Below are 24,422 nucleotides of genomic sequence, written 5' to 3'. Positions count from 1 at the left end.
GATAGAAAGCTAACCATTGGCCTGTAGCCTGAACTTAGTGACCCCAAATTTACCTTTGCCACATATACTAGGAACAGTTACTTATATTCTCACGAGTAGAGTATCTGAAGGGTGGTCATTAAAGGTTTGGAGCTCAGTACTGCATGATCCAGAATACCTATTGGCGATGGATGGGAGATTTGCTAGTTTACAGCAATTACACTCCTTTGAAATGGGCATTGATTTGGTATTGTTTGCTTTGGCCTACTTTAATTGAAAAAAATATATCGAGGGCATATTATTTTGATAGCTTAAGTGTTTCTTACCATTGTTAATCTCTTAGTGTGGAAGTCATTACATGCCAATTTTATGCCTCACTCTCATGGTTCAATTCAATCCCTTTGATCAGACTAATTGTTCTTGTCACTCACTCCTGGGCATTCATTGTTCTCTATATTGTCTACTACACATATCTGATCAAAATATTGCTTTCACATCACTGTGAAAGAACAAATTCTTGAATGTTAACATGAAATGAACATAATTCTAATTGAATTGCAATTTGAGCTTCAATGCATTACGGAAATGTCATTCACAAAATGGCCAAATCCTGCACATATGGAATATTTTGGCATGAGACAAGGTTGTATTCTCAACTGTAAATGTTCAAACCATAATGTCTTATGAAGGGAGGAAAAACAGCAGCAGTTGAGCTGCGTTAAAGAGGCAATGATAATTCTAAATAACTATGAAGTGATTAATTTACTTGTTAGGACATAAGGGATTATAATGAAACAATTCATGCTCAGGCCAAGTTTGAAGAACTTAGAAATCAACATATTTATTAATTCAAACAAATTTAAGTAAACTTCGGCCAACTAACGTATGTTAACCTTGAAAAATTAGGGTGTTATTGCAATAAAAGAAAGGACTGATAGCTACACTGAATAGGAACTTGTCTTGTAGTTCAGTAATGTTGTTGTTGGATTACAGAATGTAAAGCTATCGTACTGTGTGATCTTTCCAAGCTTATAGTTTAATTTGATTCTGATCTCTGTCTGTTAACAGAATAGCTGTGTTTTCTATAAATGTTTTGCATGATGAGAGGATCGTAATCATTGCTGAACAGAGACCAGATTCTACTGAGGAAGATAGCTTTCAGTGGATGAGTAGAGTCCTTCAGGTAAAGATGAATGATTAGCAGAAGTGCATTTGATTTAAATATGGAAAAAAGGTCGCTGAGGTTTTGACATTCAATTGAGAGCCTTGTTATTGGCTGGAGATTGTGTATACGGTATAAAGATATGCCTCTATTATCAAGTCCAATGATTTTTTTTGCTGGAAGTGTGATGGTAGGACATTGGCTGAGGACAGAGTTGGGCTTGACTCTGATGACCCCCATCAATGTATTGCCCACTGACACTCATTTACACGTAATTCAAGATTGGCCATTTAGGCGAAGCATTTCAGCTTTGTTGGTGCCCGTAGATTTTACACTTCAATCTGAATTATTGACTTCTGATAAATAGAGGTAAGAGGAGAAAATTACAAGTAAAGGGTTGTGCTTTCAAAAAAAAAGCTTTCCACAGTCACATTTTTTGCCTGTGTTGCTTACCCATGGGATCATGTGCTGAATGGAATCCTTTGAAAATAGGCTGGTGAAACCGCCCCATATTTAACCTTAGGGAATTTGTTTTTTTTTAAATTAGTCTTGGATATTTGCTCCTTGGATTTGTACTGACAAAAGCTTCATCGACACTTCGATAATGTCTTTGTTTTCACAAATATCTCTTCTGCTTGGCAGAAAAAGAATAATCTAGAATGATAAGAGAATGATTAGAACCTGTAACCTAAAATCAGCCACTGTTTAGTTAAGAAACCACACCAGTCATCAAATGGACAAGATCACCACTATGTCAAAATTTGTTATAAGCTTTAACTCTATCTCACTGAAGTTGTATTTGGGGTTTCTGAACTAGAAACCTTGTATGTTATGCACTTTCAGTCTAATTCAGTTTCTTGAGCATTACAGAATAATGCCAATCTCTGAATGAAATGCACATGTACAAATAAACAATTTTATGATTTTGTATGAAAGTGCAATCATATATCAGAGACATTGGACTGAACTTTACACCATTTATTCTAAGTGTCCAGCTAGCATGAAAATGGGAGAGTTCCTGATTTTTTTTGTGGGGGGTGGGGGAGGTGGTTCACACCCAATCTTATGTATTTAGTTATTGAAAATATGGACTAGACTATTTCTAGCTGCTGCAGGCAGTGGGCTGGGCTTAATTCGCCAGCCAGCCTGTAGAGGGAGCTATCATACATGCGCAGATCTCTGTGTTTGCACATGCGTAATTTCAACCGCAGAGAGCGAGCTGTCAGGGCCCTGCTGTTGCAGGCAGCCCCACAAACTCCTCATCAATTCTGGGGCCCCGCGGCTGACCGCAAGCCATCCCGTCGCCCAGACCCACCCCCGATCCGATCAGGTTGCAGAGCAGCAGCGGCCCTACGCCCCCCCCCCCCCCCCATTCCCCAACCGACCTGATTGCATTGCAGAGTGGCAGTGGGCCCCCTCCCCCTCATCCAATCACATTGCAGAGTGGCAGCAGGTCACCCCCCCCCCCCACCCCCACCCCACCGGGCCGCGTCTGAAGGCCCCACCCCCATAGGCCCCGTCCCCGGCACTGCCTAGTGAGCAGTGCCAAGGTGCCCAGTGGGCATTGCCCAGTTGCCAGGCTGGCAATGCCAAGGTGCCAGGCACTGCTAGGCTGGCACTGGCCAAGAGGCAACCCCTCCCCCCCCCCCGTTGTCCTCGGCCTCCGGTTCTACCGACGAGGTCAACACGACAGTTCTCCTTTCATGGCTATAAAGGCAAGTGAGCCTGGATGATTCAGCAGTGGGGTCACTAAACACATATAAATCAGCATTTAAATAAATTTGAATAAATTATTCAGCCTCTCGCCCATTTCCAGCAAGAGGCTGACCTCGCTGGAAATCCGGCTCTCCGTAAAATCGCGAGAGCCAAGAAATCGGGCGTGGTCCTGAATTCGCGGTTCTCGCGCATTTTTATCTGTTCACTCTGCCCATCGATGGGCGGGGCAAGCTGGTAAAATTCCACCCATTCTCTTCTCCCTTTTGATGTATCAAATTCATTCAATGTATGTTAACAATGCACATTTTTATTTAGTGTCGACAAACATTTTTCTCTTTGAAAGTACTTAGTGTGGCAATAGGAGATGTGATTATGTACCTGATATTTGTGTGAATGAATATATATATATATATATGACCTTCTTAACAATCTGTTTTCCTAAAGGCAATCGACGGTATCCATCAAGTAGGGGTTTACTGTTTGGCTCTAGTACCAGCTAATACTCTTCCAAAAACTCCTCTTGGTGGTATTCACCTCTCAGAGACCAAACAGTGCTTCTTAGAAGGTTCCCTCCACCCGTGCAATGTGTTAATGTGTCCGCACACCTGTGTAACAAATCTGCCCAAGCCAAGACAGAAACAGCCAGGTAAGGTGTTTTCTTCCTGACAAAGACACTCAATGTTGAATTTTGTGCTCTATATAAATATTTGAAAGATTAAATTGAAGGAATATCCAGCATCATCGTAAACACCATGTGGCCAGGGGGTAGATTATCTTCGTCCTTTTAGTTATTTTTTGCTTTGGAGTTTGAAAATAATATTGTAACATTGAAGCTAAAGTAAGTGACACATTTTGAAGACTTGATTTAATGCTGTTGCATCAAATATACCAACAAAGAAAGGATGCTACCTCGGTAGCTTAGTTTCAGAATTAAAGAGTTAAGGGGTGCAATCGGTAATCTGCTTGTCTTTTGATGGTCCCAATTTGCTGAAAAGTACTTTGTGGAATTTCCTGCTCTTGACAGAGATTGGTCCAGCTTCTGTTATGGTTGGAAACCTGGTATCAGGAAAGAGGATTGCCCAGGCCAGTGGAAGAGATTTAGGTCAGATTGAAGACAATGACCAAGGTAGAAAGGTGAGTATTACTGCATTCATTTCAGCACACTCTGTATGGACCATCCTGTGGCAAGCTGTGACTTGACCGTCTGTGGGTTGGGTTTTGCCAGTCTGTCGGGTGTTGGTTGCAGAATGTCTTGTCCTTCTTGTTAACAGCAAACAACCATATACATCTCGAGGGTAAACGGTGCAGGCGTGGAGATAGCTCCATCCTAGGTCTTAGCATTTCTCTGGCCAACACCACATTGACCCTAGGTCTAGGTCATGTGCCCCCTTCCCGCTATGTGGGTGGTACTCACAGTTAACCCTGCATGCACCAGACCCTGCAACTACACTGGGGATGTGTTGGGAGGGCCCCGAAAAAGGCCTGGTAAAGTGGGACGTGGTTTGTCCATTGCCAAGCCTTCCTGCCCAAAGGCTAATTAAGGGCCTCTTCCTGCCTCCACTGGCATTGAAGCAACAGATTCGGAGACCACTAAGGAAATCTTGGCAACCTCCCAGTTGGTTTTGGGTTCGGGGAGGTGGGGTGGGGTGGGGTGGGGGGGGGGGGGGGGGCGGTGTGGAGAGGTGCTCCTATTTAGGCACTCTTCTGCCCGTCAAGTGGTTTATGTTGGCAATGGCCACCTCAGCAGCAAAGATGCTGCCTGCCCTGATTGCCCCACCACTTTCCAGCTGTGCTGGGGCCTGCCTGATTGGTTATGGTGCTCCCAGACCCCACACACTTGGTTGTGAGGATGTATGTCTATCAATATCCCCTCATCCTCCAGCTGTAGCCCCAGCAATGGCCACCCCCTCCTGGAGGCACTGCTGAGCTTCCAGCCTTCTGACTGGCCAGCAGTTCTTGAGCGAAGTCATCTGTCCTTAATCTGGGTGGCAGCCAGTTAATTGACAAAATGCAACCCTGGGTCTAGTTTACATGGTGCCAGTCCCTTTGGCTGGACCCCCACTACCATTTCTAAATTCCAGCATGTAAAACTGAACTTGGTGGAATTATAGATTTTTATATTGATTACTGTTTTTTAATAAACATAGAACCACAAATCCATAGCCCATCTTCCGGGATCCTCCTATGGAAATAGTGGGGGCAAAAAAACAGGAATTCAACCAGATGGAAGTGACACCTTTCGACTTGAAGATTCCAGAACCATTTCCTCAAATTTCAATTCCCTTGTTAAGGGCTATAAGGATGTTTGTGAGGGTGGCACAGTGGTTAGCACTGCTGCCTCATAACGCCTGGGACTCAGGTTCAATTCCCGGCTTGGGGGGAATTGTTTGTGTGGAGTTTGCACATTCTCCTCGTGTCTGCGTGGGGTTCCTCCGGGTGCTCCAGTTTCCTCCCACAGTCCAAAGATGTGCGGGTTAGGTTGATTGGCTAAATTGACCCTAGTGTCAGGGGGGTTAGCAGGATAAATACAAGGGGTTACAGGAATAGGGCCTGGATGGGATTGTGGTTGGTGCAGTCTTGATGGGCCAAATGGCCTCCTTCTTCCCTTCCGGGGTTCTATGATTCTATGAGTTGTCCCTCAGTTGGTAGGCGGTTGGAAGGGGGACTTGAGGCCTGTGCAGTCAAGGTTTCAGATTCACCCTGATTGGCGGGTGTTGAATTGCAACTCTGTTGCCCCCATTACACATCACTGGGTATTATAATGAAAGGGCCATCTCTTGACCTCTACGTGTAGGGCCAGCACAGCCTCTGGGTACTTAGAATAAGATGTTCAGTTTCTGGATGTTTGACTCTGTGTCATTTATGCAGATGGTGCTTCAGCAGTATTGCAACAGAAATTCTAGTTGATTTTGAAAGTCATTATTTTCAAATTAAAATTGACTCATTCTGAAAATGGATATGCCAAGCATGAGAATTTGTCTATTTTTGCTTTTAAAATAAGAATCAAACTTTTATTTTTAACTTTTTCTGGACTTGGTGAGTACCCGAACGTTTCTGAGTCGCAATTTTATCAATGCATGCACAGACGAAATGAATATTCAGGAGTATCATGAGCAGCAAGGCCACAGATACTTATTTGATTTGATTTATTATTGTCACATGTATTACATACAGTGAGAAGTATTGTTTCTTGCACGCTATACAGACAAAGCATACCATTCATAGAGAAGGAAATGAGAGAGTGCAGAATGAAGTGTTACAGTCATAGCTAGGGTGTAGAGAAAGATCAACTTAATGCGAGGTAAGTCCATTCAAAAATCTGACAGCAGCAGGGACGAAGCTGTTCTTGAGTTGGTTGGTACGTGACCTCAGACTTTTGTATCTTTTTCCCGACGGAAGAAGGTGAAAGGGAGTATGTCTGAGGTGCGCAGTGTCCTTGATTGTGCTGGCTGCTTTGCCGAGGCAGCGGGAAGTGTAGAAGGAGTCAATGGATGGGAGGCTGGTTCAAGAGGGATGGGAACTACTGGTCTTGTGGAAAGGTTTGGGAGATGGACAACGGTATGGGATTTAAAGGAAGGGATGAGTGGCTTGAGAAGTCACTATTTCCGCCCACTCACCTGATGAAAGAGCAGCGCTCTAAAAGCTCGTGATTCCAAATAAACCTGTTGGACTTTAACTTGGTGTTGTGAGACTTCTTATTGTCACTATCTCAGGTTACGCGGTGAAAAAGTTGTTTCTTTTTACTTTTGTTTCATTTACTTACCTCCCCCTTAATTTTTTATTTTGGGAATTTTGCTTCCTTGCTGCAGCAATGTCTCTGGTTGGTTCCCCAGAACTGGACTGTGAGGGGAAAAGGTTGCTATTGACACCTACTCTGGACCTATGCTTTGTTTCTTTGTACAACCATTACCACTACCTTTTCCTTTTGTTCCGTGACGTCTTTGGTATTTAATCTCACCCACATCTTCCCTTTAGCTCCCCCTGGTCCCCCTGCCTTTTAAATTTTTTAAAATTAATTTGTGGGACATGGGCGCTACTGGCTGGGTCAGCATTTATTGCCCATCCCTAGTTGCCCTTGTTCAGAGCGCAGTTGAGAGTCAACCACATTGGAGTCACGTGTAGGCCAGACCAGGTAAAGAGGGCAGATTTCCTTCCCTAAAGGACACCAGATGGGTTTTTCCGACAATCAACAATGGCTTCATGGTCATCGGTAGATTCTTCATTCCAGATATTTTTTAGGGAATTCAAATTCCACCATCTGCTGTGGTGGGATTCGAACCCAAGTCCCCAGAACATTAGCTGAGTTTCAGGGTTAATAGTCTAGCGAAAATACCACTAGGCCATCACCTCCCCATAGCATAACAGCATAAATATTATCAAAGTTCAACCTCTCTTCAAAGAACAAAGAAAATTACAGCACAGGAACAGGCCCTTTGGCCCTCCAAGCCTGCACCAACCATGCTGCCCGACTGAACTAAAACCCCCGACGCTTCCGGGGACCATATCCCTCTATTCCCATCTCATTCATGTACTTGTCAAGACGCCCCTTAAAAATCGTTACCGTATCTGCTTCCACTACTTCCCCCGGCAACGAGTTCCAGGCACCCACCACTCTCTGTGTAAAAAATCTGCCTCGTACATCTCTTTTAAACCTTGCCCCTCGCACCTTAAACCTATGCCCCCTAGTAATTGACTCTTCCACCCTGGGAAAAAACTTCTGACTATCCACTCTGTCCATGCCTCTCATAATCTTGTAGACTTCTATCAGGTCTCCCCTCAACCTCCGTCGCTCCAGTGAGAACAAACCAAGTTTCTCCAACCTCTCCTCATAGCTAATGCCCTCCATACCAGGCAACATCCCGGTAAATCTTTTCTGTACCCTCTCCAAAGCCTCCACATCCTTCTGGTAGTGTGGCGACCAGAATTGAACACTATATTCCAAGTACGGCCTCACTAAGGTTCTATAAAGCGTCAACATGACTTGCCAATTTTTAAACTCAATACCCGGGCCGATGAAGGCAAGCATGCCGTATGCCTTCTTGACTACCTTCTTCACCTGCGTTGCCACTTTCAGTGATCTGTGTACCCGCTTCTCTCTCCGGAGGTGCAGCCAGTCCTGAGTTTTTCTAGCACTTTCTATTTACATTCCTAAACTTCATTTTTTTCCTTTACCCCACTGGTCACACTGCTGAGGCACAGTTGTCGAATCTTTACTCAGTTATAATTTTCTTTTAAGGTTTGGTAATTGTGGTCAATAAAAAGTACTCATCAGGTTTGGCTAAAATAATGTGCCAATGTTCATAGAATCATAGAAACCCTACAGTGCAGAAGGAGGCCATTCGGCCCATCGAGTCTGCACTGACCACAATCCCACCCAGGCCCTACCCCCACATATTTACCCGCTAATCCCTCTAACCTACACATCTTAGGATTCTAAGGGGCAATTTTTAACCTGGCCAATCAACCTAACCCGCACATCTTTGGACTGTTGGGAGATTGAGATTGGTCATTTACAGCTGGATTCAACGGGACCTCATGGCTGCCCTGCAACCACTAAATAGCCGATTGTCCGTTAACCGAGTTGAGGTGGAACTTCCCACTTTTCAGCAACAGGAAGTCCCACCTCAGAGTGCTGCCAGCCCAATCAGCAGCCAGCAGTTCTCCTGTACCAAGGGAGCCACCAGGAGTGGTGGTAACTGCCTGTACTGCAGCAACGCTGTGAGGTGGCATGTGGCACTTGGTCAGTCATGGCAGGGGAGTCGAGGGTTTCGCTGGGCTCAAGCTGGCACTGAGCAGGGCTGTGTGGGGGTGGGCCTGGGCTTGGAAAGGTCGGGAACCTGTGGGGTCTTGCATCTTGGAGTCCCTTCCAATGGCGCCCCCCCCCCACAGGGAAAGCTACCTGGCTGGGAGCTTGGCATTGGCCTCTCCCATCACTGGATAAACCGTGGCAGCAGTGGAACAAAGCCCTCAAATGGGCATTCATTGCCCACTTAAGGGCCTCAATGGGCCCATGGGTAGGTAGGCCACCCAATGTCCACTGTGGTAGAATTAGAGCAAAGAACAAAGAACAGTACAGCACAGGAAACAGGCCCTTCGGCCCTCCAAGCCTGTGCCGCTCCTTGGTCCAACTAGACCAATCGTTTGTATCCCTCCATTCCCAGGCTGCTCATGTGACTATCCAGGTAAGTCTTAAACGATGTCAGCGTGCCTGCCTCCACCACCCTACTTGGCAGCACATTCCAGGCCCCCACCACCCTCTGTGTAAAAAACGTCCCTCTGATGTCTGAGTTATACTTCGCCCCTCTCAGCTTGAGCCCGTGACCCCTCGTGATCGTCACCTCCGACCTGGGAAAAAGCTTCCCACTGTTCACCCTATCTATACCCCTCATAATCTTGTATACCTCTATTAGATCTCCCCTCATTCTCCGTCTTTCCAAGGAGAACAACCCCAGTCTACCCAATCTCTCCTCATAGCTAAGACCCTCCATACCAGGCAACATCCTGGTAAACCTTCTCTGCACTCTCTCCAATGCCTCCACGTCCTTCTGGTAGTGCGGCGACCAGAACTGGACGCAGTACTCCAAATGTGGCCTAACCAGCGTTCTATACAGCTGCAACATCAGACTCCAGCTTTTATACTCTATGCCCCGTCCTATAAAGGCAAACATACCATATGCCTTCTTCACCACCTTCTCCACCTGTGTTGCCACCTTCAAGGATTTGTGGACTTGCACACCTAGGTCCCTCTGTGTTTCTATACTCCTGATGACTCTGCCATTTATTGTATAACTCCTCCCTACATTATTTCTTCCAAAATGCATCACTTCGCATTTATCCGGATTAAATTCCATCTGCCACCTCTCCGCCCAATTTTCCAGCCTATCTATATCCTGCTGTATTGCCCGACAATGCTCTTCGCTATCCGCAATTCCAGCCATCTTCGTGTCATCCGCAAACTTGCTGATTACACCAGTTACACCTTCTTCCAAATCATTTATATATATCACAAATAGCAGAGGTCCTAGTACAGAGCCCTGCGGAACACCACTGGTCACAGACCTCCAGCCGGAAAAAGACCCTTCGACCACTACCCTCTGTCTCCTATGGCCAAGCCAGTTCTCCACCCATCGAGCCACTTCTCCTTGTATCCCATGAGCCTTAACCTTCTTAACCAACCTGCCATGTGGGACTTTGTCAAATGCCTTACTGAAATCCATATAGACGACATCCACGCCCCTTCCTTCATCAACCGTTTTTGTCACTTCCTCAAAAAACTCCACCAAATTTGTAAGGCACGACTTCCCTCTTACAAAACCATGCTGTCTGTCACTAATGAGATTGTTCCGTTCTAAATGCACATACATCCTGTCTCTAAGAATCCTCTCCAACAACTTCCCTACCACGGACGTCAAGCTCACCGGCTTATAATTTCCTGGGTTATCCCTGCTACCCTTCTTAAACAACGGGACCACATTCGCTATCCTCCAATCCTCAGGGACCTCACCCGTGTCCAAAGAAGCGACAAAGATTTCCGTCAGAGGCCCAGCAATTTCACCTCTCGTCTCCCTGAGCAGTCGAGGATAGATGCCATCAGGCCCTGGGGCTTTGTCAGTTTTAATGTTCCCTAAAAAACCTAACACTTCCTCTCTTGTAATGGAGATTTTCTCTAACGGGTCAACACCTCCCTCCGAGACATTCCCGGTTAACACGCCCCTCTCCTTCGTGAATACCGATGCAAAGTATTCATTTAGGATCTCCCCTATTCCCTTGGGTTCTAAGCATAATTCCCCTCCTTTGTCCCTGAGAGGTCCGATTTTCTCCCTGACAACTCTTTTGTTCCTAACAGTTGCTGGGGTGGGCAAAAAGCCAGCATGTTTGGCGCTCGCTGGATTTAATGTGCTCCCTGATCTTCACATTCCCAGAGGTTATTTGTACAAAAAAATCATGTCGGATTTTAGCACTAAAATAAAGTCAGTTTGCGCATTATCAGCTTTCTCACAGGAGTGCAGTTTTTAAGCTGTAACTGTTATGCTTTTGTTTCAGTTTATGTTTTTGGCTGAAGTTCTACAATGGCGTGCTCAAACTACTCCTGACCACGTGCTTTTCACACTACTGAATTCTAGGGTAAGTCTTTCATTTACCAATAGTTAATGGAAAGCATTTGGTCTATCTCTTGATGATGTCTGGACAGTTTTGCATGCTGATTCACATGCATCGTATCACTTACTGCACTATTGTTTCTGAACTGTAAATTACAAACATACATACAAACGAGATAGGAGTAGAAGTAGGCTGCTTGGCCCTTCAAGCCTATTCACCATTTAATATGATAATGAACAGGATAAGATAATGGCTGAACTGATTGTAACCTCAAATCCACATTCCTGCCTAACCCCGCTAAACATTCAGCCCCTTGTTAATCAAGAATTGCTCTAGCTCTGCCTTAAAAAGATTCAAAAACTCTGCTTCCACCACCTTTTGAGGAAGAGAGTTCCAAAGACTCTCTACCCTCAGAGAGAAAACAAATTCTCTCCTTCTCTGTCTTAAATGAGCAAACCCTTTTTTTTAAGCAGTAACCCTCTAGTTCAAGAGGAAACATCCACTCTACATCCACCATGCCAGGATCTATGAGGTTTCAAACAGATCACCTCTTGCTCTTCTAAATGCTGGTGAATACAAGCCCAACCTGTCCAACCTTTCCTCAAAAGACAACATGCCCATTTCAGGTATTAGCCCAGTAAACCTTCTCTAAACTGTTTCTAATACACTTGTATCTTTCCTTAAATACGCAGTACTCCAGATGTGGCCCTGTACAACTGAAGCATAACCTCCCTCTTTTTGTAATCAATTTCCCACACAATAAACGATGACAATCTGTTCGCATTCCTGATTACTTGCTGTACCTGCAAACTAGCCTTCTGTGATTCATGCACATCCAGATCCTTCTGCGCTTCAGGGCTCTACAATCTCTCATCATTTAGATAAGTTTATTTTTTATTCTTCCTGTCAAAATGGACAATTTTACCTTTTCTCACATTATACTCCATTTGCCAGAAATTATGCCCACTCACTTAACCTATCTATGTCTCATTGTAGCTTCTTTATATCCTCTTCACAACTTACTTTCCAACTTATCTTTTTGTTGTCAGCAAATTTTGCAACCATCCCTTCATCTAGGTCTTTTATATAAACTGTAGCAAGTTGAGGCCCCAGCACTGAATCCGTGGCACTCCACTCATTACATCTCACCAACCAGAAAATGACCCATTTATGCCAACTCTGTTTCCTGTTATTTATGATGTGGAGATTATCCTGTTATTTAGCCAATCTTTTATCCATGTCAATATGTTATCCCCTACATCATTTTCTGCAATAACTTTTGATGTGGCATCTTATCAAATACTTCTGGAAATCCAAGTACAGTACATCCAATGGTTCCCCTTTATCCACAGAACATGTGATTCCTTCAACATAGGAACTTAGGCATTAGGAGCAGAAGTAGGCAATTAAGCCTTTCGAGCCTGCTCGGCCATTCAATCTGATCATGGCTGATCTCTGATCTCCAATAAGTTAGTTGGTTAATAATTTAGTTAAACATCATTTCCCTTTCAGAATACCATATTGATTCTGCCTAATTGTCTTGAGTTTTTCCAAGTGCCTTTCCATTTTGCCTATGATAGATATTAGGCTAACTGGCCTGTAGTTCCCTGCTTTCTGTCTCTCTCCTCTTTTGAATAAAGGAGCTTTCTTCCAGGCTAATGGAACCTTTCTCAAATTTAGGCAATTTTGGAAACTTAAAACCAACAAATCAAGTAATATCCTAGTCACTTCCTTCAAGACCCTCGAATGAAATCGATCAGGACCTGGGGATTGATTGGTCAGCCTGCAGCCCTGACAATTTGCTCAGTACCACAATTTATGAATTGCATGCAATTGATCATTTGATAACATTGAACCTGGTACTGCCTTGATTATGTTGCTTTTAAACTTGAAAATGTGGCTGGCTGTTCTTCCTTTTGGATATTCCTACAAATAGCAAGAATTGTGTCTGATGGTGACCAGGTAGGTTCAGTGTTTAAGGATATTGAAATGTCAGAATCCGTTTGAATGCTAGGTGGTTTGCAGTCTGGCGTGCATGGCTTAGATGTATAACTTGGGGAAGTTGACCTCAGCAGCAGTGAAAGCTATCTGTTTCATTCAAAGGCCTGTCTTTTGGCCAATGCCGTTGGTAATATGTTCTTCCCAAATGATGATGCAGAAAATTGCAAACATGCAGGAACTAAAACACATTGGGGGGGAATTTTTCCGTCCTGCCCACCACATGAATCATAGCGGGCGGGGGGTGGACCTTGCAAAGGTCTGTTGACCTTGGGCGGGATTTTCCCATTTTGGGGTGAGTACGCCTGGAAAATCCCACCCATTGAGAATGAAATTTAACTCGAGTTAGAGCACCGAGTGGATGATTGCAAATCGTGATCAGGAAAGCTTTTTTTAAGTTCATTTATTAATATCACAAGTGGGCTTACATCAACACTGTAACAAAGTCACTGTGAAAATCCCCTAGTCGCCACACTCTGGCGCCTGTTCGGGTTACACTGAGGGAGAATTTAGCATGACCAATGCACCTAACCAGCATGTGTTTCGGACTGTGGGAGGAAACCGGAGCACCCGGAGGAAACCCACGCAGACACTGGGAGAACGTGTAGACTCCGCACGGACAGTTACCCCAGCCGGGAATCGAAACAGGGTCCCTGGCACTGTGAGGCAGCAGTGCTTGCCACTGTGCCTCCCTGGAGAAAATTGGGCTGACTGTTCAATAAGCTGGACCTTTTTTTTTGCAGCACTGTACACGGTGACTGTCATCCCCATTACTACTTTGTGTCTGTCCATTATTCATTGAACCCAAAGGAACACACTAGAGTAACAAAGTGGCTGATTACTGCTGCTGTCACTCAGGCTTTTAATCTCTTAGTAATTTACTTTGGTTTTTAAGGAGATGAACAGTGGCACCAGCAACTAATAAAATAAGAGTTGAAGCTTAAGCTTGGTGCCCTGACAATGAATTCCATTTACGTTAAGTAAATTTCATCTGTATTGCTACAGTTGTCACAGCCCATAACCTATTTCTTTTCACAAAAAAAGCCAGAAAGAAATTGCATCGTGCTTTCATTGTTCTACAGTTTTAATTATTTTTTTGTGTACTAGGCTTGTGACGATGGCTCATTTAATCTTTCTTAGTGTGGATGATTCCAGGAAAGCTATGATGCCGTTTAAAAAGAAAACAGGGCCATCGTGTTAGATCGATTTGCAAACGCATTTTCAAATCCAGAAGCAAAAGCATATTCTCTGTCCTAGGAAATGGTGTGCATCTGCAGACGCAGTAATGACAGCTCATTTTAAGCATTACATGCTGGGCTTGCAGACGCTGAACAGGGTGGAAGCCTATTTTAAGTTTTCAGTGTAGCAGTAAAACCATTAACTGAAAATTGGTTTCCTGTAGTTTCGGCACTTTTGCATTTAAAGTGAAACGTCATTCATGGCATTCGGTTTTAAAATAAAATTGATAAAATCCTTGAGAAGTGATTCTTTCTGTCAAGGCTGGGCTATGCATTTTGGAAAGGAATCAGAATTGAATGGGTCAGGTCCAAGGACTCGAACTGCCTGTGTGGAGTTTGCACATTCTCCCTGTGCCTGCGTGGGTTTCCTCCGGGTGCTCCCATTTCCTCCCACAGTCCAAAGATGTGCGAGTTAGGTGGATTGGCCATGCTAAATTGCCCGTTAGTGGCAGGGTGACTAGCAGGGTAAATGCATGGGGTTATAGGGATAGGGCCTGGGTGGGTTTGTGGTCGGTGCAGACTCAATGGGCCGAATAGCCTCCTTCTGCACTGTAGGGATTCTATGCTTCTAAGCCCACCACCAACACACTCGCCTTCTCAGACGCTGAAGGAGGGCAGTGCTCACGTCTCCCACATCCTGAGAAATATGACTTGCATGTTTTGAAAGATATTTTTAAATACATTAATGATGAGTCTAGCAACTCTTGCAAATGTCTTCTTTTCCGTCAGTTGTGAACAGAAGGTTTTCTGACATATGCGTACTGTTTTCACCGCAAATTCGACCATCGCCTGAAATGTGGAGGTCACCTTGCAAACTATTCTCAAATCTTTGATTGGCAGAGAGGTGGTTGCATACCTACAAGAAACCAGCAGATGATGCTTCAGAGTGCTGTGTTTCATGAGAGCCACATTTATTGATGGAACCCACTGCATACACCTCCTCTATAATCAAAACTTATTAACATCAAAGAGGAAAGTAAGCTAATGGACAACTTGGCAGACATGCTTCCATTAATAAAAATACAGTTTAATCCGATGGAATCTCAGGAAAATTTTCTCAAATATAAAGCTATATGGATTTGTGGAAAGGATTTGATGGAATTCACTTTACAGCATCGTTTAATAAATGTCCTATTCATCAAAATTGAATTAAACCCTTTATTGTAAATCAATATTTGAGATTATCTATTGGAGGTGAAACTGCAAGAACAAGAAATTGCTTAAAGGACATTTGTAGGAGATGGGTATAGTCATTATAGAATCCCTACAGCACAGAAGAGGCCATTTGGTTCATCAAGTCTACACCAACTCTCTGACAGAGTACCTTACCCTCTTCCCCTGCCCTAGCCCCGTAACACCAGACCTTTCCCATGGCTAATCTATCTAACCTAAGGAACAATTTAGTGTGGCCAATCCACCTAACCTGCACATCTTTGGACTTTGTGAGGAAACCGAAACAACGGGAGGAAATCCATGCAGACGCGGAGAGAACGTGTGAACTCCACGCAGTCGCCCAAAGCTAGAATTGAATCCAAGTCCCAGGAGCTGTGAGACAGCCGTGCTAACCACTGTGCCACCGTGCTGAGGTCACCTTAACAGGAGATTGATTCAAAGATTCCAAACGTTGATTTAGAATTGCAGAATATCGCAACTTGAAACATACTTTAAACATAGGTAGTTGCATCTATATCATCACACTTCATCATGATTCACTCCATCAAGAAGCCATTTAGCTGTTCATTCCCAATATCTCTGAATGTTTCTACTTTTCGAGCAACTATTTGGTTAGCTTTGGAGAGGTTTTTGGGACTCTGCTTCAACAGATCTTTGGAGGCAGAAAATTTCACATCCTAGCTGCGTTCAGTGCCAAGAACTTTCCTATTAACCCTTTTTAATTCGTGTCCTCTTATCACTCTTTGGATATAGTCCACCACTACTACTGTTTACCATCTCATAGCCTTCATAATCTGGATGACCTCTACCAGATCTCTCGACACTTGTGAAAAAATCTTCTCCTCTCTCTTCATTAATCCTAGCTTTTCCGCATTGTAATGTTTCCATCAGTTTTACATCCTCTGTGATGGGTACGCAATACTTGAAAAGTAGCCTAATGAAGGCCTTGTGCCATTCAACAATAGCTCCTCCTTTGTGCCTCCAGTTACAGAAACCAAATCGTGATTGCCTTATACACTTGTGTTATCATCCTTAATGGTCTTCATGTTTGTATACCAGGGAGCATACAAACCCCTCTACTCCACTTACAATCAATGATTGGAGATGAAGGTTATTTTCCCTATTCCTACTTGTGAAATATTAGTGCTTATGCATTCAACGGTATCTGCCCCCCTCAGCCTATCCTGCTAACCTATCTGGGGTTTCTTGGAGGCTTTCACAATCCTTGAGGGTTATGACAAATTGTGACAAAAGCAAATTTCAATATTCTTTCTTTGATTCCAAAATTCAGACCATTTACGTGAAATCCCTGTAATCTACTAAGAGAATAAAACGGTAATCTTAGAGTCATAGTGGTGTACAGCACAGAATAAGGCCTTTTGGCCCATCGCATCAGCACCAGTCAAAGGCAAACCACCTAACTATTCTAATCCAATTTTCCAGCACTTGGCCCATAGCCTTGTTTGCCTTGGTATCGAATATGCACATCTAAATACTTCTTACTTCCACTGTTTAAACAAAGGGTTTTATCATGCAAAAGTCAAATGAAGCACCAACTATTAACTGAACCCCTTCTTACGATAACAATTATACTTCACACGCAAAAACACAATTACTTATACTTGTGCTTTAAAACCAAACTCGTCAGCTGAATCTTTCCCTCTCCAGTTAAACACCCTATGCCCACCACCCCACAGCATTGGCGTGAACTTACCAGCCATTCATGCCACGCTCCCGCTGCAGCAAAGTTGGCGAGTTTGGCGCCCAGTCAAACCTCCGTTCACTGCAGCAAGATGGGAAAATCCCGCCGGCTTGAATGGCTGTAACATTCCAGCCAGAGTCTTTGGTTAGCTATCAGCCTCTTGAAGATTCCTTTATTTTCTTTGACCCAAGTGCCATTGTTCTCAGGAGTTCACACCTATTCCCCACAGTGGCCCTCTGAGGTATGAGACTTTTTTGGGATTCTTCTATTTGTTTCCAGCTAAGTGACCTTCCACTGTTCCTTAAGCACCTCAAGACTATGGAGACTTCAATTCAAACATGGGCTTCACTACACTCCGATTTCATGCTTCCACCTTCATAATACCCTTGATTTCTGATGGCCCTTTTGCTCGAGACCTATAGCTATTTTTACAGATCTCAGCAGACTGTCCTCTCAGCCTGTTCCCAAGCTGAATTGCTTTCCCTCTGTGAAGATGAATTAAACAAAAGAACCTCACAGTGCCCACAGGCCATCTCCATGGCAACATTACATGCTTTAGGATGTTCCAACCAGAAAAACAAACTAATTATCTTATCTTCAAAACCAAATCTTTTGATTCTGGGACCCGCGTGAATAATTTACATCCCAAATGGAATTAACTACCCTTTCTTCTAAACTTGATGGATCCACCAAGAAATTCCCTTATTTTCAAACTGCTTTCCGCTTCTTTTCATCTGGAAACTACGTATATAATTTAAACCAAAGTGTAGGCCTCCGTTCTTAAAGTTACAAAGCCACTGTGCAGAATGGACCGGGCAAACCCAAATCCATCCCTTGCTTGTTCCAAAAAACAAATTCAAAATCCAATTGAATCCAATTCAAGGTCCCCACAAGGGAGACAAACAAGATCCAAGCTGACAAGATGAGGCATTGCACCCGATCTTGGGCTTGATCAGATGCTTGATCTTAGCCAAAAGGCTGAGAAACCTATTTCTATCAAAAGCTGAGAGGGGTCATCTGTTTTGTTTTTAAAGCTTTCTCACTTCCAATCCTAACCTCATTAAATAAACATGCGCTACCCTTGGAACTGCAGTCACTCCAGATCTGTTTGAATTGCATTTACTTCATGGTTGGTTATCAGTTTCTCAATCAGATGTTTCCACTTGCATTGCAGTTAACACTTCTAATCTTCTACCTAAAAGTACCTTCAAAATATTAATATAAACCATGGAACTAGACGATTATGACAAATGAGATAATAATTTGAGCTGTCATGAAAACAACCTAATCTCAACTTTTATGTTTGTTTACTAGGGAACAATAGCCAATTCTTTAACATGCCTTCAGCTGCATAAACGAGCTGAGAAAATTGCAGTGATGCTGATGGAGCGGGGGCATTTACAGGATGGAGATCATGTGGCATTGGTCTATCCACCAGGTATGTTAATAGTGTCATCACCTTTCTCTTACCCTTTAATTCCTCCTCCTCTCCCCTCTTCGACCACCCTGTGCCAAATGCAATCTGCGTTCAAAATTCATCTTCTGATTAAATGGAATTCCCGCATTTCATCAGCTGGAAAGCTGAGGTGAGAGGAACTGGACGTAATTAATCTAAACTAAGCATGTTAAATGGATTCCCTGCCTTTTAAAGGAAACCTGATGACTTGGTGTGTTGTAAATTATTCTGCTGCAGTAACATTTAAAGTGCAGATTCTAAGATGAAAAATGTTTTGTCCTTCATACAGGAATAGACTTAATTGCAGCATTTTATGGATGCCTGTACGCGGGTTGTGTGCCAATAACTGTTCGTCCTCCACACCCACAGAATATTGCTACTACATTACCCACAGTGAAGATGATAGTGGAGGTAGGTCAGGGTTTAAGGTTACGGTATATTCTATATTTGAATTTTTACCCAATTGTTTTTTTTACCTCCAAACAAGTTAACAATCTTGGAACAATAATAAATTCCATTTATTGCCGCCTATTTCTTTCTGAGTCACGCAACTCTGTAGAAGCCGTTTGTTTACAGGGCACCTCATAATTTACACTGTCACAATTCTTGGTATTTCAAAACAATACGATGTTAAAAAAATAAATGTTACGTCAGCTAAAATCAAAAACAGCATTTTACTCAACTCTTGAAAACTATCTGAATTCAAATGTTATGCAACTTCAGTGGAAAATGTTTTATTTAAGGGGTGCTGTTGACATAGTTGGAGATTGTATCTGTAATAGAATAGGAGCCAGAAATGTCAGAATTGAGTCCTAGATCAGCAGGCAGATACAATAGGGGCGTTTAAGGGGCTTTTAGATAAACACATGAAAATGCAAGAAATAGGGGGATATGGACCAAGGGCAGGCAGAAGGGATTAGTTTAATTTGACGTCATGTTCGGCACAACATCGTGGGCCGAATGACCTGTTCCTGTGCTTTACTGTACTATGTTCTATCAGATATCCTGTTGGTTATTAGTTCTTATTATTATGTTGGTTACAATATGAGTGCATTATTAATTCACTGCAATTTTTGTCCATTTGTTCTCCCCCCCCCCCCCCCCCCCCCCCCCACTTTATTAAAATGTAATACAAAGTGCAGCACATTTAGCTTTTTTTCATTTGTTCTTGGAAAAAGAGCCACACTGGCGAGACATTTTTAATTGCTCACTTCAGTGTGGGACAGGAGTCATACTTGGGTCAGTGCGAGAAGGGATGGCAGGATCTCTTCCCTGAAGGTTAGCAGTGAATCGGTTCGCTTTCTCATTATTTTCCAACACTAGTGCTCGAATTATCAGATGTATTAAATTCAGTTTCACAATTTACTATGCTGAGTTTTGAACTCAGGGCATCTGGGTTGCCTGTCCTTTACCAAAACCATTAGGCTGCCCATTACCATTTGCTGAGCTAGCCTACCAAGTGATTTTTATTTCATAGACATGCAAGTATCTGCTGGTAAAGTAGCTACAAATCTGAAGAGGAGCTTTCGTTGTCAAGCTGTTGCTTATCTCTGGTCTTGGGGAATCTGTTCTGCAAGTAGCTGGGAGCAATAGGACAGAGCTTGCCTGTTCAGAATACCAATCCCAATGACTTAATGGGATACAATGTTAATTGCTGAAAAATGGTCACAGTCATTTGAATGCATAATAATTATGATCACGCTTTGTTCAGTGATTTGGAAATATGGTGACTGGAAATCTTCCACTTAATTGACCATGCCTTATTTTTCATTTAGGAAATTTTCATAGTTTATCGCTGACCTTCAACTTATGTGGTCATATTAATTTGTGTCAGTCAGAGACTGTATGTTTACTGTGGAACAGTGCTTTGATACAATGCAATGTCCTCTCAGTACTTCACTGCTGTACTTTATGGCCCATTTACACCATATCAATGATGTCTGTGGGAGCTGCGACCTTTGTGATTGTTCTCTGATGTAATGGAGTTTGTACTGCTGGTTCTGGAGGAGCACTTTTCATCTGGTGTTCCAGTAGAGCAGTGCCTCTATGGTTAGTATGCAGTCGGTCACCAACACTCAAAGGAAGGAAGACAAAAATTTGGTGCACTTTTCATGACCTCAGGATGTCCCAAAGTGCTTTATCGCTAGTGAAGAGCTTAGGAAGAGCCGTCACTTCTGTAATGTATGAAATGCACTACCCAAATTGTATGCGCAAGGTCTTGTCCCAACATAGATAAAAGAGCTGAAATCAAGAGGTGAGAGTGACTTCCCTTGACATCAAGACAGCATTTGACCAACTGTGGCATCAAGGAGTCCCATCAAAACTGGACTTAATAGGAATCAGGAAAAACTCTGCTGTTTGGAGTCATGCCTAGCACGAAGGAAGATGGTTATTGTTGTGGAGGTCAATCATCTCAGTGCCAGGACATCGCTGTAGAAGTTCCTCAGGATAATGTCTTACGTCCCACCATCTTCAGCTGCTTCATCAATGACCTTCCCTCCATCATCAGGTCAGAAGTGGGGATGTTGACTGATGATTGCACAATGTTCAGCACCATTTGCAACTCCTCAGATATTGAAACAGTCTATGTCCATATGCAGCAAGATCTGGACAATATTCAGGCTTGGAATGATAAGTGGCAAGTAATATTTGCACCACACAAATACCAGGCATTGACCATTTGCAACAAGCGAAAATCTAACCACCTCCCCTTGACATTGAATGGCATTCCAATCACTGAATCCCCCAATATCAACATCATGGGGGGGTTACCATTAACCAGAAACTGAACTGGGCTAGCCATGTAAATACTGTGGCTACAAGAACAGATCAAAGTCTAGGAACTATGTGGTGAGTAATTACCCTCCTGATTACCCAAAGTCTACCCATCATATATAAGGGCTGTGATGGAATACTCTCCACTTGCCTGGATGAGTGCAGCTCCAGCAAAACGCAACAAGCTCAACACCATCCAAGACAAAACAGTCCACAGCCCCATCCACAAACTTAAACATTCACTCCCTCCACCCTTAATGCACAGTAGCAGCAGTGTGTACTATCTAGAAGATGCGTTGCAGCAACTCACCAAGGCGCCTTGAACAGCATCTTTGTAAACTTACAACCTAAACCACCCCGAAGGACAAGGCAGCGGATGTATGAACACACCAACACCTGAAAGTTCCCCTCCAAGTCACGCACCATGCTGACTTGGGAATGTATCACCATCGTCAAGATCCCAGAGCTCCCTCCCTAACAGCACTGGGTGTACCTACGGCACATGGACTGCAGTGGTTTAAGAAAACAGCTCACCATCACCACCTTAAGGGCAATTAGTTCAGATGTTGACATAATGGTGATTTACTGGACTAGTTAGCCAGAGGCCCAGGCTAATGATCTGAGGCCTGGATTCAAATCCCCCCCCCCCATGGCAGCTGGTGGAATATAAATTCACTCAATGAATCTGTAATTATAAAATTAGACTCAGTAATGATGACCATGACAACTATCAGCGATTGATATAAAAACAAATCTGGTTCTGTATTAATCATAGAATCCCTACTTTGCAAAAGGAGGCCATTTGACCCTTCAAATTTGCACCGACACGCCAACAGAGCATCTTACCCAGGCCCTATCCTCATAACCCCACTCATTTATCTTGGTTAACCCCTTTAACCTACATATTTTGTGACACCAAGGGGCAATTTAGCATGGCCAATCAACCTAGCCTGCACATCTTTGAACCGTGGGAGGGAACCTGAAAGAAACCCATGCAGACACTGGGAGAACGTGCAAACTCCACACAGACAATGACCCAAGATCGAATTGAACCTGGTTCACTGGAGCTGTGAGGCATCAGTGCTAACCACTGTGCCACCATGCCGCCCTTCAGGGAAGGACATCTGCCATCCTTACCTGGTCTGTCCTACATGTGTCTCCACACCCACAGAAATGTGGTTGACTCTTAACTGCCCTCTCCAAGTATTATAATGCTACACACCTTCTGACATAATATCCAGGCTTGAGCACCTTGATGTAAAGATATAGCTGTGCAAGGACAAATTGGGATGGGCGATAAATGTTGGCCTTGCCACTGACACCCATATCCCATGAATTAATACATTTTCAAAAGAGGCAGTGCTGGGTAGACTAATGGGACTGAAGGTGGACAAGTCCCCGGGTCCGGATGGAATGCATCCCAGGGTATTGAAAGAAATGTCAGAGGTAATAGTGGATGCGTTAGTGATTATTTATCAAAACTCGTTGCATTCTGGGGTAGTGCCGGTTGATTGGAAAACGGCTAATGTTACGCCGCTGTCTAAAAAAGGAAGGAGACAAAAGGCGGGTAACTATAGGCCGGTCAGCTTAACGTCTGTAGTAGGGAAAATGCTGGAATCCATTATTAAAGAGGAGATAGCAGGGCATCTGGATAGAAATGGTTCGATCAATCAGACGCAGCATGGATTCATGAGGGGAAAGTCGTGCTTAACGAACATGTTGGATTTTTATGAAGATGTGACTAGGGCGGTTGATGGAGGAGAACCGGTGGATGCGGTGTTTTTGGATTTCCAAAAGGCGTTTGATAAGGTGCCCCATAAAAGGCTGCTGAAGAAGATTAGGGCACACGGAGTTGGGGGTAGTGTGTTAAAGTGGATTGGGGACTGGCTATCCGACAGGAAGCAAAGAGTCGGAATAAATGGGTGTTTTTCCGGTTGGAGGAAGGTAACTAGTGGCGTGCCGCAGGGATCGGTACTCGGGCCGCAACTATTTACCATTTATATAGATGATCTGGAGGAGGGGACGGAGTGTAGGGTAACGAAGTTTGCAGACGACACAAAGATAAGTGGAAAAGTGAATCGTGTAGAGGACGGAGAAGATCTGCAGAGAGATTTGGACAGGCTGAGTGAGTGGGCGAGGATATGGCAAATGGAGTATAACGTTGATAAATGCGAGGTTATACACTTTGGAGGAAATAATAACAAATGGGATTACTATCTCAATGGAAACAACTTAAAACATGCTACCGTGCAAAGGGACCTGGGGGTCCTTGTGCATGAGACGCAAAAGCCCAGTCTGCAGGTACAACAGGTGATCAAGAAGGCAAATGGGATGTTGGCCTATATCGCGAGGGGGATAGAATATAAAAGCAGGGATGTCTTGATGCACCTGTACAGGGCATTGGTGAGGCCGCAGCTGGAATACTGTGTGCAGTATTGGTCCCCTTATATGAGGAAGGATATATTGGCATTGGAGGGAGTGCAGAGAAGGTTCACCAGGTTGATACCGGAGATGAGGGGTTTGGATTATGAGGAGAGGCTGAGGAGATTGGGTTTGTACTCGTTGGAGTTTAGAAGGATGAGGGGGGATCTTATGGAGACTTATAAGATAATGCGGGGGCTGGATAGGGTGGAGGCGGAGAGATTCTTTCCACTTAGTAAGAAAGTTAAAACTAGAGGACACAGCCTCAAAATAAAGGGGGGTCGGTTTAAGACAGAGTTGAGGAGGAACTTCTTCTCCCAGAGGGTGGTGAATCTCTGGAATTCTCTGCCCATTGAGGTGGTGGAGGCTACCTCGCTGAATATGTTTAAAGCGCGGATGGATGGATTCCTGATCGGTAAGGGAATTAAGGGTTATGGGGATCAGGCGGGTAAGTGGTACTGATCCACGTCAGATCAGCCATGATCTTATTGAATGGCGGGGCAGGCTCGAGGGGCTAGATGGCCTACTCCTGCTCCTATTTCTTATGTTCTTAAAAATAATTAGATCATCTGTTTTAGTGAGGTTAATTGAGGAATAAATGTTTGCCAAGGGTGCTTCCCTGTTCCTCTTCAGAATAGTGCCATTGAATCTTTTATGTCCAACTTAGAGGCCTTGAAGGCCATAAAATATAGAAGCAGAATT

The 24,422-nt window shown here is 43.8% G+C and overlaps 1 protein-coding gene across 1 annotated transcript in view; it reads left to right on the top strand.

Moving 5' to 3' along the window:
- LOC144506541 (disco-interacting protein 2 homolog C-like) overlaps nucleotides 1-24,422 on the top strand; it is a 581,001-nt gene that overhangs the window by 453,161 nt on the left and 103,418 nt on the right. The window contains exons 21-26 of the mRNA XM_078232798.1: nucleotides 1,048-1,162; nucleotides 3,302-3,503; nucleotides 3,882-3,991; nucleotides 10,901-10,981; nucleotides 18,383-18,506; nucleotides 18,814-18,935. Of these exons, the coding sequence (XP_078088924.1) occupies nucleotides 1,048-1,162; nucleotides 3,302-3,503; nucleotides 3,882-3,991; nucleotides 10,901-10,981; nucleotides 18,383-18,506; nucleotides 18,814-18,935 (754 nt within the window). The remainder of the gene's footprint in view (nucleotides 1-1,047; nucleotides 1,163-3,301; nucleotides 3,504-3,881; nucleotides 3,992-10,900; nucleotides 10,982-18,382; nucleotides 18,507-18,813; nucleotides 18,936-24,422) is intronic.

This window comes from Mustelus asterias, chromosome 2 (assembly GCF_964213995.1).
Source record: "Mustelus asterias chromosome 2, sMusAst1.hap1.1, whole genome shotgun sequence".
In the NCBI taxonomy this organism is placed as follows: domain Eukaryota; kingdom Metazoa; phylum Chordata; class Chondrichthyes; order Carcharhiniformes; family Triakidae; genus Mustelus; species Mustelus asterias.
This window is presented reverse-complemented; position numbering and strand designations above follow the sequence as displayed.